Genomic DNA, 23,457 nt, shown 5'->3' with positions numbered 1-23,457 from the left:
CCTCTGGGTCAGATATTACATCATCATGGCTTTAATTATCACATTTATGCTGATGACATCCAAATATATACTAAATGTATATATTGATAAAATTGCCATCTGTGTGAATGGAATTTAAAAAAATGGATCATCTCCAATTTTCTGAAATTAAACATGGACAAGATGGAAATCATTATTACTGGAACCCCATCGCTTACTAACAAAATTATCGTTATCCATGCTTTCATTTCATCCCGTCTTGACTATTGTAATGCTCTTTTCATTGGTTTACCTGCTAGCTCCATCACCAGACTGCAATTTATTCAAAACTCTGCTGCAAGAATACTCACCCACACCAAGCATTCTGCCCATATCACCTCTATTCTGTTTGATCTTCACTGGCTTCCGGTGGCCTATCGTATCAAGTACAAAATACTCGTGCTCACTTTCAAATCATTGCATGGCTTGGCTTGGCTCCTAGTTATCTCTGCAGTCTGCTTCTTCCCTACATCCCGATTCGATCACTTCGGTCATCTCCACATCATGGCGGACAGCAGCAGGCTCCGGCCCACGGCGAACGGCCGTTCACCCATCCAAGTGCACACATACAGCAGCGAGACACACGCACACCGTGAACACGCACCTGGAGCAGATCTCACCAACATTGCTACCTGCTCTGACTCACATCATCCACACATCCTGCCCTACTGACAAATTTCCCACCGCATTAAAGCTTCCTTTAATGTAAGATTTGTGTTCAGTCTGTTCTCTGCTTTTCTCTCAAAGAATGACCTGCTTGACAACTTGTCTGGCTTCAAAAGCAGATGCTCCAGAGAGACCACACTGCTAATCTGAAACACTGATGAAAAAAACAACTGTCTTGAAATAATACCGGGGTGTCAAACTCAGTTCTTGGAGGGCCACAGCCCTGCAGAGTTTAGTTCCAACCCTGCTCCAACACACATACCTTTGAACCATTACACCCCTAGTGAAAACATTGTGCCATGAATGAATGTTATAGAAGACTTTTCAGTCCAAAAATCACCAACATTCACCATGGATTTAATGTAGCAAAGCTAACTGTAACCATGGTATTGTGGCATAAATAGTCGAATGTTTTACATTATTCATTTTCAGGGTTCGTACAACCTTTTGAGAGTGAAATTCAAGCACTTTTCAAGGAGTTTCAAGTGCTTTACACTTTTTCCCAGCACTTTAAATCTCGAAATATTATCCAATATAAATGTTATTTTTAACGTCATGACCAAAAACATTATTTGTTCAGTAATTGAAGATTGTCCCCATTTGTAAAACTAAGATGTAGAAAAACTAACACATGGCAAACAAATGCTTTTATTTAAAATAAAAAAATATATGAAATTACCAATATAACCAATAGATGGCAGCAGAGGAGCACTTCTTGGTTAGCCATTTCCACTCCCTAATATATATTTTTTCACACATTTTGCTTTTAAATTTATATGTAGACTTTATGAAATCCCGATTATAATCCCGATTCATTTTTATCAAAGTTTGACTCTGTTCTGAAGTATGAAAAGTCACAAAGAAAACTTGTTCAAATTGCAAAGAATTACACAGAAAGCATGTAAAAAGCACACCTCTTATAATCACTGAAGCTGTCAGTCATTTCAGTATGATACTATAGAAGAACAATGGCACATTTTATAAGAGTAGAATATTTAAATATTTCCCGATAAAAATAAGATTTTTGTTAAAAAGTTAATTTTTTCTGCATCTCAAACTCAGTGCTTTACTGTCAAATGTGCATTTTCGGGAAATAAACATGCAATATTATTAAGAACTGCGCTTATTAATGCAAAACAATTGTAATTTATTAAGGAATCAATAAGACCCTGTCCCTCAGCACCACCATCTGTACAATTGAATAACCGGTTGAATAACTAGTTCTTCCAATGTTTCATCATCGGACTCGCGGTCGGATTGATATGGTAAAATCAACACCATTGTTACTGTATTTATTGTGTGTACAATCACTAAGGATTGGAAATTCAGATATAGCAATAGGCGTTTCATTTCTCTCTGTTCTACTTATAACATATTAAACTCTGATTTTGTGTTGCTTTTGCAAAGGATGTGAAATTTTTAGTCAAAAGGTGGATATGATGGTTTATCGGCAGCTCTGAAGGCTCAATATAATCCACTCAAGTTTGACTTATTTATTGCTTCATTTTATGCATTTATTGCTATTTATGTTCAGGTATATTGAAATGTTAGTAGAGCACTTGAGTACGAATATAAATTGTTGCTTTTACATTGTTCTCTATTCAGAAGTAGATATTGAGTTACACAAAATAATTGTTTTGTTTAGTCTACTTCTGTATTATTCTCTATTTCTGTAGAGCTGGACATTTTAATAAGGATCAAATGACTGAGTTCAGCTTTGATAATGAAACCAACCTGTTTGTTCCTCAGTTTCTTCTTGTTTCACTCTGAATGTTTCTTCAATCTTCATGTCTTCACTCTCCTCTTTAATAAACGCCATCTTTATAATAGTGTGTCAGGAGCCAGGAGTTTTTTTGAGTTTGGTCCCTCTGTCCTGTTTAAGATGAGAATAATTAACAGACAGAAAAATAAATCCAAACTAAATCTCTGTGTGCGTCTCAATCAGCTCTAGTTCAGTAGTTCAGTGCAGTAGTTTCGAGCTCAATTTCTCCATCACTATTGACAAGTGATCGAATTAGTGTTTATGATAAACTAATTCACGATATAAGGAGCAAAATGAGACGCAGGTTTACTGTTTCTCATATGTGGATGTGCTTTACTCACACAAAATATCCTTCATTAAAATTAAATAAAGCATTACAATGTTACATTCAATAGTAAATAAACAAATTTCACATTGCGTGTAAAAACTATAAAACACGTAACAGTTAAACAGCTTTAATTCTTAAAACAAACCTTTATTCAGACGAATCGCAACAGATGCAGGAGCGCGTCGCAGCCTTATGTCATGTATCCACACCAAAATAAAAGTCCCGTTCACACGCTGCTGCCTAATAAAACAAAAGTGTATAGAAATGTACTGTCTATTTTTACCAGATAATCCCTGAATTAAAAAAATAAATAAATATTGACAAATGTGAATAAAAACAAACATGTTAAAAAGAGTACGAGTTTATACACATGTTCAAATTTAAATACATATTCATCATATAATACATTAAAAACATGGACAAATAGTCTAAAAATAGGTATAAAATTTGTAAAAAAGTTTATCTAAAGAATCAGTATAAGTAAAAGAAGCAATAAAAATGTAAAGTATAAATTTAATTCATTAAATACCAAAACTTATTGCTAAAAGCTTCAGTCCAATTAAAAAAATGTAATATTTCACAGATTTTTAATGAAAATCAAAACTAAGTCAAGTCTTCAATGTCAAGGGTCATTTGTGTGAGTTGCTCCCTATGTAGTGATTCAAATCCCCTACTAATGAGTGAACACAGACACAATTCACACCTGCTCCGCAGAAAACTCTAAATGTTTGCTTTACACTTATAAAACCACATGAAGGGGAGTAAATACTTTATGTGGGGGGAGAGTATATATGTATATGGCTACGTTCCTACAAAACACACGCACATACACTTATAAACGACATGAGGGGGAGTAAATAATGTGGGGGGGAGTCTATGTATTAATGTTCTATGTATTAATACATGTTATAATACATTTTGTCATTGAACAATAAAATTAAGTTGGCCTGTCTGATCTGATTTCACTTTGACTCAGACGTCACTAGCTTTTAATCTAAATCGCTATCACTAGCACAATGCGTTTGCATTTCACTAGCCTGTTGACTTGTCATCCGTGCCTACCGTCTTTTTCTCTTGCGCCCTCCTTTTTCTATGAGTCCATCAAACAACTGTGGTAAGTCGGAATCAATCAACAAACACGGTGAGTCATGTTATTCTCTCGTGTTATTGTCACTTGCACTGCCTGTCACATGTTTAGCATAGCCTTCTCTGTCAGTTCTCAAGTGTTTTAGATGTCATGAATGCAGAGAAATAGTCAGGCTAATGGAAAAGATTTCAGAATTAGAGACACACATCCAAACTTTAATTGAGGATAGTGTGACATCATGACCCAAAAAGGTGAAAATAATCAGGCAGAAGGCAGTAGTGAAGCTTCCATAAACAACATTTTATTCAAAAGAAAATAATATAATTATGAAAAAAAACATTAACATGTTAAAAGGATGCAGCAGACCTTCAATGCAATTACCCACAAAAAACAAACAAAAAAAACACACAATCTCAATAATAATTCAACCTAAAATAAACGGTAATCGTGCATCCCTGTAAGGGAAAACACAATCCATTACTAAAAAGAAGGAAAAGTCACATACCCAAAACATTTTACAATAAATAAAACATTCAAAATACACATTAAAATCATTAAAACATTTATAAACCCCTTTTATAAACCCTTTATTTTTTTTTATTTTTTTTAGAAAAATAAGAATAATACCTCTACCATCCGTTATTTTGGTTTATGACACTCGGGCAACCATCCAGCCATAATACTAAAAAACAAACAAAATAACATCAATAAAGCACGTGTTAAATACACATGGCCACGCGATCATTGGATAATAAAACTACTACCTCCTAAACGATTCCTCATGAGTTCAACACTCAACCATGTTCAACCAATATTTGACATGTGACTACACATAAGTGATCCTTACATTTGCTGGTCTATTGCCACCATACAATACGTAAACCTGCTGCGACTTCCATTTCAATAAACAGGAAGATGTACAACAAACAGAAGGGCAACCCATTATTTAACACATCACTACATGTACAATAACTTAACAAAAAATGTACTAATCTAGCGTCACAGTGCCATACCTTATATCTGCCGCGACTTCCATTCATGAATCATCAGTGGGAAAAACAAAGGCGGAAGTGGAAGAACAACTCTCATCACTTCCTTTTATAGAACTAAGGCTGATGGGATTTGTAGTTCCTAAAACACGCCCCGTTACAATAGTAAGAATGCAAGGGCTCTAGATGCTGTTTTGGATGCGACTAGCTTAGCGAACCCTGTACATTGTTCGGTTCCGGCTGTAGAGCCCGTGCAGCAGGACAACTATGTGACTGCGAGACGGCATATTATTCACGTCAGCACTAATGTTGTCTGACTTCGCCAGTCGGACATCACTAAAATTAATATTAAAGAGGTGTGTGAACTCGCAAGTGTCAGACACTGTAATTTGCTCTGGCCCCCTTCCTGTTCGTCGGAGTGATGAGATACTTAGCAGACTATCATCACTCAATGGCTGGCTGTCAAAATGGTGTCTGCAGAATAATATAGGGTTCATAGACAATTGGAAAAGTTTTTGGGGCAGACCTGACCTGTTGCAAAGAGATGGTATCCATCCCTCCTGGGATGGTGCCGCTCTTCTCTCTAGTAATATGGCACAATTGTCTTAGAGCTGAAACATGACAAACGGGGGCCCAGGTCAAGAAGCAGACAGACTGGCTAAACCGACTGTCTGCTAGCTGTCTCATGTCACAGAAGTCATATAAATCCCAACACATAGACTCTTTCACCTAGATATCATTACATAGAGACTGTGTCTGTTCCCTGAATTAGTAAATACAAAAAAACTCTCAAACCCATTTAAAGGGGAAATATTTAATTTATGTTCAACAAATAAAAAACAGATATAATACATGTAATACCTGGCGCTCGTTCTGTACATGGCTTACCTGTCAACGCTACCGTTTTTGCCGGGAGTCTCTCGTATTTCACACCCATCTCCTGCCCCCCTCCCGTTTTGCTATTTCTCCTGGGAAACTCACTTAATTTGTATGCCCCAAACCTCGTTATATGAATAATCACATAAATATATTATTCCAAGGCTGTCCAGTTGCCAGATCTTGTATAAAACGCATTCTACTCACGCAATCGACATATCATACAAATCCCAACCCATTTGTGACCTCAACCTGGCAAACTACAACCCCGTTGCGCTGTTGATATCTGCACAGTCGACAAAATCAAGGCAAGCATCACTGCTAAGAAATGGGAGGAGAAGACTCATGTGGTGCTCCGGCGAATGGAAGATTTTAATTTCATATCTCGAAGTGAATTCATATCTCGAAGTTATATTGCCCACGCCTTTTGCAAAGCGTGTCACACTGATTTTAATATTGGACGCGGTGGGAAAAATTACGTTACTCAGCACATTAATGCTGCCTTCACGTGCTATTGGAAATTTGATAATTCCCAATTCTGAAGTCGTGATTACAAACTCATCGCATTCAAGTTTTGTAATGGCAGGGCGTTCATGTGCAATCTTTACCTAGGAAAGATGTTTTCACGATAATTCTGAGAGCACTTGAAGGCAGCATAAATCACAATGACACAATCGCGCAACGGAGGCACAGAGGGGCACATCGGCCATTTTGACCTTCGACCTACATGAAATACATGTGTTTTTGTTTCATGTTCCACAGTTACATGCGCCACAATTTTTAACTGCTATGCAGTGTTTCTGTTTATGTAATACAATTTGTAATAGTAAAAATAAAATATAAAGAAACATGGATAATTCATGTTATCATAATACCCCCACCCTGTTTGAATGCTGAACAAAGAATGATTGACAGCTGCAGCAGAGGGATATACATTTAATAATGTATATATTCTTCTGTCCCTCACTTTAAACCAGGGTGTCTAACATACAGGGTTTGGATTGGGGTTGATATGAATGTATCTCTCAAGGGAACTGTCTTCAGAAAAGTTTTGATGGCTTTTCCTCTTATCTCCTTATCTTTTATCTTTAGTAGGAGCTTATTTATTAACGCAGCACAGCTTTGTGTATAGCGGTGACCATGGAAAAGCTGTATCGCTGCTAATCCAGAAGCGCCACCTACTGTCAGAGAGAGAATTTGCATTTTCATTCAGTCCGTCTGCTGATTTTGTTTTGTGCAAGTGTCTTATGAAGCATAATTTCACAAAGCTAAAGTCAAACCATGCTTGTTTATACTATACATGACATTTTTTGAGTCAGAATTATTTAAGTGGGTAATTATGCTTTGCTTATGCCAGATGCCCAAGAAACCAGCAGTCGACAGACATTCCCTTTTCTCCTAATACTCCTAGTCAGAGCATCTGGACAAAGCTTAGTGAGCAACTAGAAAACAAGATCACTTCAAAGGCTCTATACACTTTTTTAAAATTAAACAGACACAACATATGGACTGCTGTTTACATATGAAAGTGATCATGAAACAATTTTTAGCCAGTGTCCCTTTCCCCCAGACCAAAACATTGCTAGACTTCTGATCTTGCAGTTCCGCTTCAGAAATGGATTGAATTCATGCCTGAAAGAGTTAAATACAAAAACAAGTTCTCTAAAACACAAAAAGGGGAACACACAATTTTGAAGCCTGGCATTTGGATGCATGTGATAAATCATCACATTTAGCAAGAAGTGAAAAGCCCTTGCACATTTGCCTTTAAAAGAGCCAAGCTCTATTCATCATCCACACAGAAATACATAGAAATCAGAGGCAACTGTAAGGAGTGTTGTGGCCACATTCACATAAAATGTGACAGAGATTAATTAAGAACACTGATGACTGCCTGCACACTAGCTGTGCCAAGCATGTGACGTCTGGTAACTTGTGTGTGCAGAAAGCCAAAAAATTGTGTGAGGGTGGAATGAAAACGTATGAAAGGCGTCAGAGGCAACAAAGCTTTTGGACATCCTGAGCCAAGCCATCTGCCTAATTTAACCACTCTGCGCAAAGCAAAGCAAGAGAGAAATGACTTCAAATTAGGCGACAAGGATCCTATTTTGCCACTGCAGATGTTAAAATACAGTGCACCTCACGGTGGTAGCATTAAAGACATTGGACTGGACAAGTTTTTCTGTCACTATTGGAGTCAAACACAAATGTATTTGTACAAGTCATTATCAAAGATGTTTCCTAACTCCACTGTGAGACCAAATGGCATGTCTGGCCATATTTTATATCAGGGTTTTCTGGCAGGGGATAGGAGCTAAAGTGTGACACAATGTTAATGCAATAACACATTGGCTGACAGAATGGATTTGGACTTTTCTCTGGCTTTGCTCGGAGCTTTGGGGTAAAACAATGTTCGAAATATGTGAGCAGCGGTATACTGTTATCGAACGTTATCAAATATGTAAATATGTGCTGGGTGCTTTCCTCTCAATAATAAAATTGAGAAATCAGCAAGCAGTTTTTTTAATAAAGCATTTTTAATCTCATCATAGCACCGTGGATATGTTTGCAGAAGCTCTGTAATTTGGCACTTCAGTAAAGTCACATCACATTTATTTATATAGCACTTAATACAATAGATTGCTTACAATCAAGCAGCTTTACCATATTAAACGTGAAAAACAGTGTCTCGTTTCATCAGAAGTAGTGTCATCTCTAGGGTGTTCTTATTTTTACTCACGGATGTCTGACCTCAACGTACTTACGAGAAGAAATAAACTGGAAAAGATTTCAGCGTGAAAGAAAGCGGAGCTGTTTCGAACTCCCAAAACGAACTCCAAACAAAGTTCATTTTGGCCTGATTTTGTTCAAAATGGCATCGCATCAGTTCATTCTTCAATTTCGCTTGAAGTATATCGGGGCCTTAAATGATCACTGTCTGGCTATAGAGGACAGCACAGACAGAGATGGCAGCCGCAAGAGCAGAGGCTGTGGGTGTTTCTCATTTCTTATTTGTGCATCCTTGTTTCCTTTCCACGCGTCTCAGTTCCACCTCTGAAGGCTCCCTGTGAGAGAAGACTGCAAGGATGTTCTTAATCACTCAAGCTTCATCAGCTGCTCTCAAAGGATCTGCCCTTATTCATTGAAGTTTGGCTATTTACAAACTTCATAAATAATAATAAAGCAAAATGCCCTGTTGAAATTTGCGATATAAAGGGGTGTAACAGTACATGTATTCGTCCCGCAATTTGGACGACGAATACAGTCAGTCACAGGCGACCCATACTGCAATCCAGAAGGGGGCGTGCGCGGTAATGCTTTTTAGCCTAACCACTTTTAACCAGCATTAACCACCAATAATCGCAATAAGCTCTATGTTTTGTTACTTTCGATGAGAAACAAAGTGCCATCTTTTCAAATTCTGTCCATTTTATCATGAAATTCAAATTCGTTTTGACGCTTTTTGATGTGGCGTGACAGATCGCTGAATAGGCACCTCAGTTCAAAGGGCAGCGCGGAGCGCGTATGTTGAAAGATACAGTACAACTTAAGCCGCGGTCACACTAGACTTTGAACAAATGCGAAATTTCTTCGGATGCTGTAACAGTCGTGATATGACGTCACGGTCTACAGCGTCTTTTTTATAAACATGAATTCAACATATAATTTTAAGTAATACATTCAAAATGTAAAAAATATAGAACATACTCAACTTTACTGCAAAAATTTAATTCAGCCAAGAGGTCATGCCATGACGAATCGATCTTCTACTGGTCACACGTCTTCACGTGATGTAAATTCGTCGGTCAGTTCACCAAACTTGAACTTTGAAACGCAGCGAAATGTGAAATTTTTTCGCACGAGTCTGACGCATTCGTATGCGTTTGAATGGAAGTCTATATGGAACGAAAAGTGCAGTGTGACCGCCCCTTTACTGAAACGTATCATATCTCGTTTCATCGCTTAATATCCTAGTTTGTGTTCTGAAGATGAACGGAGGTCTTGTGGGTGTGGAATGACAGTAATTAATGACAGAAATTTCAATTTTGGGTGAACTAACCCTCTTAACTTCAAATAGGCTATGATGCACATCATGCTAAATGGACAAGACACCAGACAGGTTGCGTTCTCAAGTTCAAGGTGGCAGTCCAAAACAGTGAAATAATCACTGAACTGGTTACAAGTCATTATAAGAATGAACAAAGTGCAGTTGATGAGATTTGCTGTAAAAACAAGAAAGAGCGATGTACAGGTTTATATCTTTTAATACGAAGCATACCTTTATTCCATCCATGGAAAGACAAACGTATCAATGAAAAATGTCTATACACAATCTTCCATCTTATAGTGAAGTTATTGGGCCTCATTCATTAAACTTTAGCTTTGGAGGTGCAGCATTTGTCCAGCTAAGATGCTTTTGGTTTTGGTAGTAACATGATACTAGTATCTTCTTTTGAAGAATATTACTAAATATAAAAATGCAGCAACCAGCAATATTAACTTGTTACACTATTCGAACATCACCAAAAACGTACAGTAGTAAATTCACGGGTCTCACAACTGTGTGACTTTTCAGAGTGTTTTTTTTTATATATAAATTTATCAAAACTAAATGGTCATTTTCCAAAGTGAATAAGCAAGTAATTTCTGAAACTGCTGTTTTTTTTGTAAATCTTTTACTACATACAGAACACTACAGTTGCATTCCAAAATGAGTTTGCAAATGACGTTTCAAATCTCTTCGATACGTGAAACTCTTCTCACACTGAGGACACGTGAAAGGCTTCTCTCCAGTGTGAAGCCTTATGTGAATGTTAAGGTTTCCTTTATGTTTGAAACTCTTTCCACAGTGATGGCAGGTGAAAGGCTTCTCTACAGTGTGAGTTATTACATGATTCTTAAGGTGATGGCCGTTTCTGAAACTCCTTCCACAATGATGACACATGAAACGTTTTTCTTTCGAGTGAATCCTCGTGTGCTGATTAAGGTTTTCTTTACATCTGAAACTCTTTCCACACTGACCACATACAAACGGCTTCTCTCCAGTGTGAATTCTCATGTGAGTCGTAAGACATTCTTTTCGTGAGAAGCTCTTCCCACACAATTTGCAGGTGCAAGGCTTCTCTCCAGTGTGAACTCTCATGTGGGCATTAAGGTTTCCTTTACGTGCAAAACTCTGTCCACACTGTTGGCAGGTGAAAGGCTTCTCTCCAGTGTGGTTTCTCATGTGGACATAAAGGTTTCCTTTACGTGTAAAACTCTGTCCACACTGTTGGCAGGCGATAGGTTTATCTCCAGTGTGAACTCTCATGTGGACTTTAAGGTTTTGTTTTTGAGTGAAACTCTGTCCACACTGTTGGCAGGTAAAACAACTGTCAGATATGGTTTTCTGAGCTCTTTTTTGTGAGGAATTCTTTTTAGTCTGTGTGGATTTTTCTCCCGTAATGAAATCATGATCTTTCTCTTCCATTTCATTCAGTTCTTGACTCTCTTCTTTCAGTGCCATCAGGTCTAAAGCGAAAGACGACAAATACAAAATGAACAGCAGTTCAATAGCATAAAGCAACAGACATAAAAAGCAAGAAATCCAACAACACGTATGCTAGAACCTATACCCAACAAGGCTGGTCTACACTAAATGATTTAAATTTTATGTCTCAAATCATCTAAAAATAGTGTCTTCTAAAACTATGTTCAGTTTTGCAGAGAAACGGTACTTTTAAGCCCTATTGTAGCATAGAAACCTTCCTTATTAAAGTTACATCTATTGCTATTAGCTCTTTTGACATTCTCTTGGATAGCTTTAGAATTATATTGGGATTAGTGGACAGGCATTAGCATGGTTTAAGTCTTATCTACCTGACTGCTAACACTTTGTTTGTTTGTGTGAATGAAGACTTCTCATCGAACACAAGTGTGGAGTGCCACAGGGTTCAATATTGGGTCCTCTGCTTTTGTCCTTTTATACACTTTCCTTGAGGGGCATTTTCATTAGTTTTTATTGTTTTGACAATCACACTCAGTTTTATGTTTCCTTACAACCTGAAAAATCTGCACATTTATTGTATTAGTGGTATATAAAATGGGAGGGCTAGTAATTTTCTTCTATTTTATTCTACAAAAACAGAAGCATTAATTACTGGACCAAAAATCTTGGAACATAAGATGCTGGCTCCCAATGTATGTACTGTGAGGCATTTCTCTAAAGTTAAGAACCTAGGCGTTATATTGATAGTAATTAATATGGCTGTCGATTTAACACGTTAATTAGATTAGTTACAGTGAAAAATAACGCATTAAAATTATTTAACGCACCCACCCTGACCTATGTAGGTCATTTAACATTTCATACAGTTGATTGAAGACGAATTTGATGCAGGGCAACAACTCACTGCGTGACGGAGCCTATAGAATGCAGTTAGAATGATCCTAAAATTCAAGATATCAGGTCAAAAATGCCCCTGTATGAGTTGTCGTCTAATATGTATGTCATATGATATAGTTGAGCAACTAAATGAATGAGTTTTGTCCCGAATAGCACGAGTGCAAATGTGATAGTGATTTTATACAACAGTTCAATAAATCAGAAGTTAACACATAATATTGTCTGCTTTAGCTCAATTTTGCCAATGAAAATATTACCTATAAAGCCAGAGCAGAACAGTTGTGCGACTCTGAGCAACACACAGTGTGAATGAATCAGCCATTTGAATGAATCGAATGAATGAATGACTCACTCATTAAGACGGTTACCAGTTTCCATTTTAATTATAATAATAATAATAATAAAAAAAAAACATTAACGGGATAGTTTACCCAAAAATGAAAATTCTGTCATCATTTACTCACCCTCATGTTGAATCAAATGAAATATTTCTTTCTAAAGCTACTTTTTGTAATGTCTCTTTGATGATCTTTTGGGGGTAATTTCTCAGCCAAAGTTGATGTGCGATTAATTAGATTAAAAATTTTAATCGCTTGACAGCCCTAATAAGAACATAAAATAATTTAGACAAGAAAACTATTTTTTTTTTTAAATCCATTCGGTGACGTTTTCTTATTTATATATATATATATATATATATATATATATATATATAAGCTATTTACTATGATTCCCCTTCATTTCATGTATCTATTAAGGATCAAATGACTGAGTTCAGCTTTGAGAATGAAACCAACCTGTTTGTTCCTCGGTGTCTTCATGTTTCAAACTGAATGTTTCTTTAATCTCCATGTCTTCATTCTCCTCTTTAATAAATGCAATCTTTATATCTTCACTCTCCTCTTTAATAAACACCATATTTATATCTTCATTCTCCTCTTTAATAAACACCACTTTTATGTCCTCACTCTCCTCTTTAATAAACGCCATTTTTGAAATAGTGTCACGTGGATCTCAGTTGCTTCACGAGGAGTTTTTCTGTGTGTTTGTCCTGTTTAAGAAAGAGAATAATTAACAGAAAGAAAAATTAATCCAAACTCAATATCTGGGTGCGTCTCAATCAGCTCTAGTTCAGTAGTTCAGTGCACTGGTGAGGGAGTCAGTCAAAGTGAATGGTCTTAAATGACCTGATTAGACATAAACACTCTAAAAAAAAAAAAACACTAGCACTACAAACTATATTTATGGATCTGGAAATTATAATTAATATTGCACTTTCATGAAAACATTTTCAGTTGAATGTACATTTTGTAATTACACACAGGTTATTCGAGCGCTTCGAATCACTGAATCGTTTCGCAAAGCATTCGGTTCAAATGATTCGGAGTTTCAAAATGCTCAGTTTCTCTCATCACTACTGTCAGTTACAGAATTTGTGTTTACAATGAACTGATTCACGATTGAGGGAGCGAAATGAGACGCACCTTCTCCGTTAATCATGTGTGAATGCGCTTTACTAAAACAACAATGGTCGTTAATAAATAAATTATTACAATTTTACATTAAAAACAATTAATTTACTTTACAAGCTTGCAAAACGATTCAATTGACTGAACAGTTTACATTGGTTTAAACACTTTAAATGCATAAAACCACAAACCTTTCTTCAGCCAAATTAACAACAACAGAGGCAGGAGCGCGGCGCAGCCTTATGAAGTCACAACTTCTGACCAAAATAAGAGTCTGAAATCCCGAACGTGCAAAGAAATGTAAACATATACATGTTATATTAAATACTACTAATGAAAATATTAAGAATTAATAGTTAAAGTGTGTGAAATTTAGTTTATGGCAAAAATGTAATGTCGACAGGATGACAGAAATTTCATTTCTGGTAGAGACAAATGTGGTTTACAGGTTACAGGACCTTCAACACGTTAGTAGCTGTTGAAGTCCACTATATGGAGAATAATCCTGGAATGTTTTCCTCAAAAACCTTAATTTCTTTTCAACTGAAGAAAGAAAGACATGATTTTGTCTTAGTAGGAAAATCAAGTCTTACAGAGCTTTAACTTTAATTGATACATTTCCAGAACTGTTTCACACCGAAATAACGAGTTGTTATTGAAATGTTTTGTGTTATATATTTTTACCCATTTATGCCATCCAACTGCGACTATTTTTGGCCAGGGACACGATGTTGCCTTCAGACCAGTGTTTGCTGGGAAGGAGGCACTTCCAGCTCACAAAGTGTCTGTCCGAATAAGCAACTTCTCATGTACTTGAAAAAGTATTTGGATTTTCATCATCATTTTTTATAACAATTTAGTTTGTTTCAGTCAATGTATATAATTAGTTGTTTACAATTTGTGTGATTAGGGGAAGTGACTCAATTAGGCCCGTCAGTTTTAAATATTTTCTTATTGATAAATTAATAGTTGTAAGAATAAGGTGGGTATTAAATATAGATTTATCTCTCACATAAATATTATGTGATATTTTGTCATCAAATGAGATATTTAAATGACTAATTTAATTGCACTGTGTGGATGAGAAATGCTGTTTGAGAGGTGTACAAATAAGCTAAAGAACTTCTCCAGTGACTGCTGGACCCAGATAAATTATGAACAACATATTGTAAATTTACAGCAGCAGTCATCATGATTTTCCTGTGATAGAAATATTATTTGAATTGGGCATAATGAGGACACTTCCCCTGTGTTTTTCATGGTAATAATTAAATAATTATTTAAAACCTAGTATTAACTTTTACCCGAAATGTTCAAAACCATTAATGCTGACCAATATGCCATAAGAAATTAATTGGGAACAGTATCAATACCATGCCCAAACTTGGTGACACCACAATTCACGACAATTTTGTGGCTTCCGGATTGGTGCTTGCAGGGAAAAAGAACAAGTTCGGGAATTAAAGTATTGTCAAAGTCTTTTTTTAAATTAAATATTATGAAAATGTTTAAACTGCCGATGCTTTACTCTAAAGCTCAAACGTTTTACAACTTTGATGATGACCCAGCATTAAGTTTTTGAGTCAGCTTCTAACATTGTACCTTCAACACATCATACACATTATTATTATTAATAAAATCTTTCATTATTAACGTGATGGTGTAGATGTATATTGTATGATGTGCCCTGGGAAACATGACTTGGGTTTGTGGCTTTATTCTTCGGGATTATTGAGTTTAATACATTCATCAGTTGGACTCATTTAGAATTGTTTAACTTATTATTGAAAAAATGTGCATCTGTACTGGAAATAAATTAGTTGTTTATTAAATAATTAATCATGATGTGGTGATTCGAGGGTACCGCTAGGTGGTTTGACATTGACATAGGAGCCGGAGAGAAACCAACCCGCTTAATTTGAGCTAATTATCTCAACAAGCGAGTGGTCTGAGCAGCCATATAAGTTAGAAACAAGTAAAATGTTATTTCTTTGTAGATATAACAACAACTTGGAAAACAGAAACAGAAAAGGTTAGCATACTAATATAATAGGTGCAGACGTGTAGCGGAACTAATTTACCATGTGCTGACTTAATTTCAGATTTTGGTGAAAAAGGCCTATTCATTGTGATTGTAGACAGCAGAGTGTGAACAGGACTTTTATTTTGGTGTGGTGGTGTGACATCATAAGGCAGCGCCGCGCTCTTGCATCTGTTGAGACTCAGCTGAAGAAAGGTTTGTTTTTAAGCATCTTACGGTGTTTAAATAGATACAAACCGTTCAGGCATTTTTATAGTTTTACAAGCGACCTCATCAACGCATGCTGACTACACCAGCTGCTCAAAACACTGTAAATGTAACGAGAACAACAAACAAACCTGTAATGATAACTTTTACAAAGCAACTACAAATGTTTAAGTTCAATATTAAATACTATCTACAAATCAATAAACAACAAATGTAAATAACAATACTTAGCATGCTGTTGTTCATTTTTTATTGCTAGTTCTTTTTAAATATTCAGGTGATTTAAGTCCATTAACTTTCACTCTGACTGACTCTCTCACCAGTGCTCTGAACTACTGAACTAGAGCTGATTGAGACGCACCCAGAGATTTAGTTTGGATTTATTTTTCTCTCTGTTAATTATTCTCATCTTAAACACAGAGGAAAAACTCCTGGTGAAGTGACTGAGATACTCGTGACAAACTATTATAATTACGGCATTTATTAAAGAGGAGAGTGAAGACATAAAGATGGAGTTTATTAAAGAGGAGAGTGAAGACATGAAGATTGAAGAAACATTTAGAGTGAAACAAGAAGAAACTGAGGAACAAACAAAGATGGCGTTTATTAAAGAGGAGAGTGAAGACATAAAGATTGAAGAAACATTCAGTATGAAACAAGAAGAAACTGAGGAACAAACAGGTTGGTTTCATTCTCAAAGCTTCTTATTAGAAGGTCCAATGGTGAAAATTGATGGAGCTGGCTGAAAAAAACAAATCAACAAACAAAAAAACACTGGTGGGTAAAGAGTTAAAAGTAATATTATTGTTTAAAAAAATCCAATCAGTCAATAATGTCTGTAATGCATTGCTGGTTGAGCTGAAGCTGAAGAATGGATGAACACTCGTTAACTGAAGCGCTTTGGAAAAACTCAACCAAACACATCCTATATGAGATTATTCAGATATATACAACAAAAACATCATATCTTACATCTCCAGAAAAAGGATGCGAATGCACAAGTGAACTCAACCTTGGTAGTCAGAAAGTGTAACCCTTGTTAGATGCGCTCTTCCCAAAACGGGCAGTGTTTTCACACTGACTCTACTTTAAAAAGAACTGAAGTGGACCAGGGTAGGGTTGCACCAGCCGTTCATTTAAGTTTTCTTAAATTGGAACGTAAAGTCCATACTAGAGTAACTATTTGCTAGTTTGTAACTAACTCTGTACTTTATTCAGTTGCACCATTTGTTCTTAAGGCAGAACCTAGCTAAGTAGGTTGTAAGCTTTCCGTAAAGTATCACATAATATGACGTTTACCCTCAATGATCCAATAGCAGCCTTCAAATATGTGAGCAGAATTTGTTGAAATGCAGTGAATTTCAGTTTATCCTTCATTCTAACTTATTTTGCCTTATTAACTCATAGTAAAAAATAATTCCATTAAATAAAATACTACTTAATCATGAATAACGTACGTTTGTAAATGTAAATAACGTTCAAAAAACTGTATTTGAAACAAAATTATTAAGGATCAATAAATTATACAAAAGAGAAAGAAAAGACATTTATTGATTTTGAAACCGAAAACAAGATACAAAGGCTCAGAAACGCATTAACTACAGACATACAAGACCTAGCGAAGAGTGACTGAATGAACCAGGTTTATGTAGGCAGACGCTAACAAGTAAATGACCAACAGCTGAATGTAATCATGGCTGATCAGTCCAGGCAGTTGGTAATGGGAAGTGACCCTGAGCCGTTGTGGTGCGAACCGCTCCTTTGTTTTGGCGTGCTGCTCACTTTAATCTGTAGAAATGTCAAAATGGCGCAATTATGTCCCACGGTCCGGATGGAACTAAGCCGAGGTCCGGAACCGGACTGCGGTCTGCCATTTGAATATCACTGCTATAGGTGGTATTTTGCAAATTAAATCTTGAATGTGAATATGGATTATTGATATTTTTAAAATTAAAATTGTGTGAAATGTTTTCAGTTGAAATCACAGTTCAAATTCAGCTCCCCAAAATAATGTAATGCATATAAAAGTGTAATTATCAGCCCCACTGATAATATAATGCATTTTTTGTGCAATTAAACATGCTCAACATGCTTTTTTGTTTGGTGAGATGGTAAAAGCAGGTAATTTGTAACATCACTTTACAGTGTCTGTGATGGGGCTTAAAGGTGCAATGTGTAAGATTTTTGCAGTAAAATATCCAAAAACCACTAGGCCAGTGTTACATATTTTGTTCACTTGAGTACTTACAATATCCCAAATATTTCCAACTATTTGTAAATCGTGAGAAAATTGCAATTTTAACCAAGGCTGCGGGACGTGTGAGGAGTCGCCTGTCAATTGCGTTATACCCGCGTTACCCTCGGTTTCCGGTTTTATTTTGTAAAAACCATGGAAACACCAAAGACGCTTTAATATATTACATGTTTTAATAGACGAGGGAACAACTGTTTGGTTACATTTATAGACAGAAAACTAATTATTGTTATATACCTCAACACGTTTAGTCTTATTGTTTAAATCTAATTTTCCTGATTTTTTTGCGAGTACCATGCTTTACCATGCCTCAGAGAAAAACACTATTTTGTCAAGTAGCAAACATAGCATAATCAGATGCAGCTTTATTTTTAGTAACAGTAATACAGAATATTCTCCATCATACAATGTTTTAAAATGAATTGCATGCCATTTATCAACACAAGCCATCCAGCATTTATTATGATATTCTAATACCGATCTATCTTACTGCAGTGTGCAACAGTGTCTCACAGCAGCCGCCGAGCGAACGCAGAGTAACGTTATAACATTTTCAACACACTCAAATGTATCTAATATGACAAACAGAGCTGCGTTACCTCATACTCATGACCAGAAAAGAGGAAGCGGTGCTGGCGACTGTGGCATAATAAAAGTCCCGCTGCTCGTGAGGCGTGTGTTGCGCAATCGCTCCAGCGGCCTCCTTCAGCTCCAACAACACTCGGTCCTGCACTGCTTCATACTACAATAACGTTAATAATCGCATACATGAACATGATTTCTTCCCGAGTCCTATCCCTATTCTTTTGCACTGTCCGTTGAGGTGAAGACCACATGTCCCAAGATTCCGCGCTCAAGCTTGGTGTCATCAAGCTACGCCTTTGTTTTGAATAGGCCTCTAGCGACCTCTAGTGGACGGAAATCTTACATACTGCACCTTTAAATCTTCACTGAAATTCGTCACACATACGGTTTCTCTGCAAAACTGAACATGGTTAAATTCATAAGACAATATTTTACCTTTTTTTTTTCTCGATTGGCCCCCGATTTCACAGACAAGGCTTAAGCTAGTCCTAGACTAAAACACATGTTTGAACTTTTTTAACTTGCACTGAGATATATATGTCAGATCCATTGTTTTGTCTCAAGATGCACACCAGTAATGTTTTTTTTTTTTCCAGGGTACATTTATAAAAGCTACTTAAATACCCTAATTGAACTAAGGCCTAATCCTGGCTTAGTTGTAAGTCCACCTGTAAGTGATGTTTGGACCATCGTGATGGGTCATTCCAAAGTTATAACTAACATATTATGCTTGATCCCTGACAAAAAAACAAGGGGTCTCCAATCCTGCTCCTCGAGGGCTACCATCCTGCAGAATTTAGCTCCAACCCAGTCAAACACACCTAAACCAGCCAATCAAGGTGTTCAAGGTAAAACAGGTAAGTGTGTTGAAGCAGGGTTGGAACTGAAGAATGCAGGAACGTAGTCCTCCAAAAACAGGGTTGGCTACCCCTTCCCTAGAAGGTCAGTCTATAATTAATTAGATCTCCAGGGGTCAAAATGGGTTTTTAAAATAAGTTTTAACTGCCAGCTTGACATTTTTGAGACATGCCCTAAAGCAAGTGAAGAGTTAGCAATATTGAGAAGGCATCTCAGATTAACACCTCTTATAGTAGCTTAGTGGATAAAGGATCTACTTGTATGTTGGTTTTTACATGTATAAATGTTTTGATGTCTGTTGCTTTGTGCCATTAAAGTGAAGTTAACTTGTATTTGTTGTTTTTAGACCTGATGGCACTAAAAGAGGAGACTGAAGTAAATGAAATGGAAGAGAAAGATCAATATACGAATCATAATGATTTCATAACTGCAGAAAAATCTTTTAGTTGCTCACAGGCCTGAAAAGACTTCCTCACGAAAAAGAGCTCAAAATGCAGGGACTAGAAGTCACTTCATCTGCCAACATTGTGGAAAGAGTTTCAATAGAAAAGTAAACCTTAAAGCCCACATGAGAATTCACACTAGAGAGAGACCTTTCATCTGTCAACAGTGTGGAAAGAGTTTCAATAGAAAAGGAAACCTTAAAGACCACATGAGAGTTCACACTGGAGAGAGCCCTTTCATCTGCCAACAGTGTGGAATAAGTTTCACTCAAAAAGGAAGCCTTAACAGGCACATAAGAATTCACACTGGAGAGAAACGCTACACATGCCATCAGTGTGGAAAGCGTTTCAATCAGATAGGACGCTTTGAAGACCATTTAAGAATTCACAGTGGAGAGAAGCCTTTCGCTTGCAAACAGTGTGGAAACAGATTCACTCTCAAAGAAAGCCTTAATAGACACATGAAAATTCACGACGGAGAGAAGTCTTTCACATGCTCTCAGTGTGGAAAGACTTTTGATCAACATGGAAAACTTCAAGTCCACATGAGAATCCATAATGGAGAGAAACCCTACACATGCCCTCAGTGTGGAAAGAGTTTCAATCAAATAAGACACTTTGAAGACCACATAAGAATTCACAGTGGAGAGAAGCCTTTCACCTGCAAACAATGTGGGAAAAATTTCAACCAAAAAAGAAACCTATATAGGCACATGAGAACTCACACTGGAGAGAAACCATATACATACTCTCAGTGTGGAGAGACTATCATTCAAAACAGGAACCTTAAAGTCCACAAGAGAGTTTACTCTGGAGAGAGCCCTTTCACTTGCCAACAGTGTGGAAACGGATTCACTCGCAAAGGAAGCCTTAATAGACACATGGCAATTCACAGTGGAGAGAGTCCTTTCACCTGCAAGCAATGTGGGAAGGGTTTCAACCAAAAAAGAAACCTATACAGGCACATGAGAACTCACAATGGAGAGAAGCCTTATACATACCATCAGTATGGAAAGACTATAGTTTAAAATGGGAACCTTAAAGTCCACAAGAGAGTTTACACTGGAGAGAGCCCTTTCACCTGCCAACAGTGTGGAAACGGATTCACTCAAAAAGGAAGCATTACCAGGCACATGAGAATTCACAATGGAGAGAAGCTTTTCACATGCCCTCAGTGTGGAAAGAGTTTTGATCAAAAAGGACACTTTGAAGGCCACATAAGTATTCACACTGGAGAGAAGCAATTGAAGTGTTGTCACTGTGAAAATATTATGATAAATTGTATGAGATATTTTTATGAGATTTGTATGAGATAATTGTTTTATGTCATCAGTGTGGAATGAGTTTCACTTACAGGAATCAAATAATAACTCACACCAGAGAGAAGCCTTTCATAAGCCGTCAACTGTGGAAAGACTTGCAGAAGTAAAGCAAACCTTGAGGTTCACATATAGATACACTCGGGCTGAGTACTTTTTCTTTCCTTGCTTAGGGGTTAAAAGAAGTTCAAAATAACTGAGCAGCAGACTTAGGGTACGTTTACACAACAACGATATGGTTAAAACGGAGAAGTTTTTCCTTTGAGTTTTCCGTGTACAGACGACACCATTGTCAAAACGATGCCCATTTATATGAATCTGTGAAATTGACTAAAAACGCTGTATTCTGCTGGCAGGCCATTAGATGGCGATGAAACACTATAGACTGAATATGTAATGCGCATGTGCATGACGTCATCATTTTCACAGTTTCACATTTTTGTTGTTTACATGGGGACCGTTTGCGTTTTCAGGCCACCAAAACGTCATTGTCGTGTAAATGAACGGCCAAAACGCATTTTGAAAACGGTGTTGTGTAGCTATTGTTAAAACGTTTTAAAACACATTCACGTTGTAGGGAATGTAGTTAATATTTCTGTTATTAATGATTTATCTTATTTGTGTGACCCACCCACAATTAATCTGATTATTTTTTTATTACTTTGCCCACCTTATCCCGATGAGCATCTGCAGTGTCTGTAGATATATGACTTGGTGCTCAGTCACCTCAGCCAGTTGTGACTGGGTCAACTGGGAAAAGAGCAAACTCTCCCCTGCGCAGAGGATCTCTTTTCTCAGGAGCCGGATTCGGTCAAAGAGACAGTACGCCTCTCAGAGGAACATGCTCTATCAGTGTTGAACTGCTTGAATTTGTTCAGAGGCAGGACGGTGGCCACACTGAAATAATTTCAGATGCTCCTGGGGCATATGGCAGCCACAGTAACGCTGCTCGGTTTGCTTCATATGAGGCCGCTTCAGCACTGGCTTCACGGCCGAGTCCCAAGATAGGCGTGGCAATGCGGCATGCACTGGATGACAATCACTCAGGTCTGTCACCAAACCTTCAGCCCGTGGTCAGACCCTTCATTTCTACGGGCAGGAGTGCCCCTAGAACAGGTGTCCAGGCATGCTGTTGTCTTTACAGATACCTCCACCACCGGCTGGGGTGCCATGTACAACGGGCATGCAGTTGACAAGCTCTCACGACAGCCTGCATTTCCCGGAAAGTGGCGACTCCATCCCCAGATAGTCCAGCTGATTTGGAGATGTTCTGGAGCCGGACAAGGAGCAGGTCTTAGTGGTGCACTATTGGCCCAACCGGACCTGGTACCCGGAACTGATGCTCCTCGCGACAGCCCCTCCCTGGCGCATTCCTCTGATGAAGGACCTGCTTTCTCAGAGACGAGGCACCTGGGTCCAGACCTCTGGAATCTTCATGTCTGGTCTCTGGATGGGACGCAGAGATTCTAGGTGACCATGTCTGTTACGGAGGCCAGCAGAAGGGAAAGGCTGTCTTCAAGCAGAGGATGGCCCACTGGATAGTTGATGCAATTGCCTTTGTAGGAACTGAGCTGATCTGACAGAGATGATTCGTTCAAACATAACTCTACACAAAAACCCAACTAAACACTGCAGACCCCAAATCAACAATCTAGGACCATAAATGAAGTGGGCTTCATCCAGTCTGAGCTAACTAACGAAACCCCCAGCTACGTACTTTATGGTCGTGCCAGCTTGTAAAAGATGAGCCTAGCTAAGGAAGAACATGTCAACCTTAGGCAGTTTGTAAAAGACAGATTGGTTTGAAGAGAGCACAGCTCAAGCCCCACCAAGATAATGCTAGAGGTTGTTTGATTCCCGGGACAGAGAAATAAGACAGACCTTCTTCTATAAGACCTTTTGAATGACCTTTTAAATACAGAACTCAAATATTTTAAAAACCACGGAGACTGATTTTACATATAAAAATGCATAAAATCATTCCCAAAATGATGACTAAACGGACTTGTAATCAAACATTGTTCAACCACATAATTCTGTTGCATGTCTACATCTTATATTTGTGACCATCATGCTTAGATCACTCACAATTCATCTAATTGTTGTAACTATTGAATTGTTGATTGAAGGTGTGCCTTGTTTGGTATGAGTGTGAATCTCTGTTAATAAC

At 37.4% G+C, this 23,457-nt stretch overlaps 4 protein-coding genes across 8 annotated transcripts in view; 1 reads left to right on the top strand and 3 right to left on the bottom strand.

Moving 5' to 3' along the window:
• LOC127511155 (gastrula zinc finger protein XlCGF8.2DB-like) overlaps positions 1-23,457 on the bottom strand; it is a 146,271-nt gene that overhangs the window by 4,364 nt on the left and 118,450 nt on the right. Inside the window, exons 1-2 of one of the 3 annotated variants that reach the window (XM_051891793.1) lie at positions 2,920-3,022; positions 2,419-2,557 (exon numbers count right to left, since the gene is read on the bottom strand). The exons of the other annotated variants lie outside the window; for them this stretch is intronic. Coding sequence (XP_051747753.1) covers positions 2,419-2,503 — 85 coding nt within the window. The 5' untranslated portion in view covers positions 2,504-2,557; positions 2,920-3,022. Of the gene's footprint in view, positions 1-2,418; positions 2,558-2,919; positions 3,023-23,457 lie in introns of those variants that run through there. 3 annotated transcript variants of the gene reach the window in all.
• LOC127511188 (gastrula zinc finger protein XlCGF8.2DB-like) overlaps positions 1-23,457 on the bottom strand; it is a 163,346-nt gene that overhangs the window by 30,984 nt on the left and 108,905 nt on the right. The gene's annotated exons all lie outside the window — the stretch shown is intronic.
• On the bottom strand, positions 9,974-13,835 carry LOC127511214 (gastrula zinc finger protein XlCGF8.2DB-like). The gene is made up of 3 exons (XM_051891966.1): positions 13,772-13,835; positions 12,909-13,162; positions 9,974-11,237 (listed from the first exon to the last, which is right to left on the bottom strand). Exons 2-3 carry the CDS (start codon positions 13,099-13,101, stop codon positions 10,420-10,422), a joined length of 1,011 nt encoding a protein of 336 aa, XP_051747926.1. The 5' UTR covers positions 13,102-13,162; positions 13,772-13,835; the 3' UTR covers positions 9,974-10,419.
• Positions 16,156-21,142, top strand: LOC127511235 (gastrula zinc finger protein XlCGF57.1-like). Its single transcript, XM_051892012.1, has 2 exons — positions 16,156-16,509; positions 19,872-21,142. The coding sequence occupies exon 2, from the start codon at positions 20,094-20,096 to the stop codon at positions 20,994-20,996; it is 903 nt and encodes a 300-aa protein (XP_051747972.1). The 5' UTR covers positions 16,156-16,509; positions 19,872-20,093; the 3' UTR covers positions 20,997-21,142.

This window comes from Ctenopharyngodon idella, chromosome 4, assembly GCF_019924925.1.
Source record: "Ctenopharyngodon idella isolate HZGC_01 chromosome 4, HZGC01, whole genome shotgun sequence".
Classification (NCBI taxonomy): Eukaryota; Metazoa; Chordata; class Actinopteri; order Cypriniformes; family Xenocyprididae; genus Ctenopharyngodon; species Ctenopharyngodon idella.
This window is presented reverse-complemented; position numbering and strand designations above follow the sequence as displayed.

What these genes read in the sequence shown, in the direction of transcription:
- LOC127511235 (XM_051892012.1), top strand. Translation starts at nt 20,094, where the DNA reads ATGAGAATTCACACTAGAGAGAGACCTTTCATCTGTCAACAGTGTGGA.
- LOC127511214 (XM_051891966.1), bottom strand. Translation starts at nt 13,101, where the DNA reads ATGGCGTTTATTAAAGAGGAGAGTGAGGACATAAAAGTGGTGTTTATT. An exon ending in AGACACCGAGGAACAAACAG is followed by an intron (nt 11,238 to 12,908) that starts GTTGGTTTCATT and finishes CTTTCGCTTTAG; the next exon opens with ACCTGATGGCACTGAAAGAA.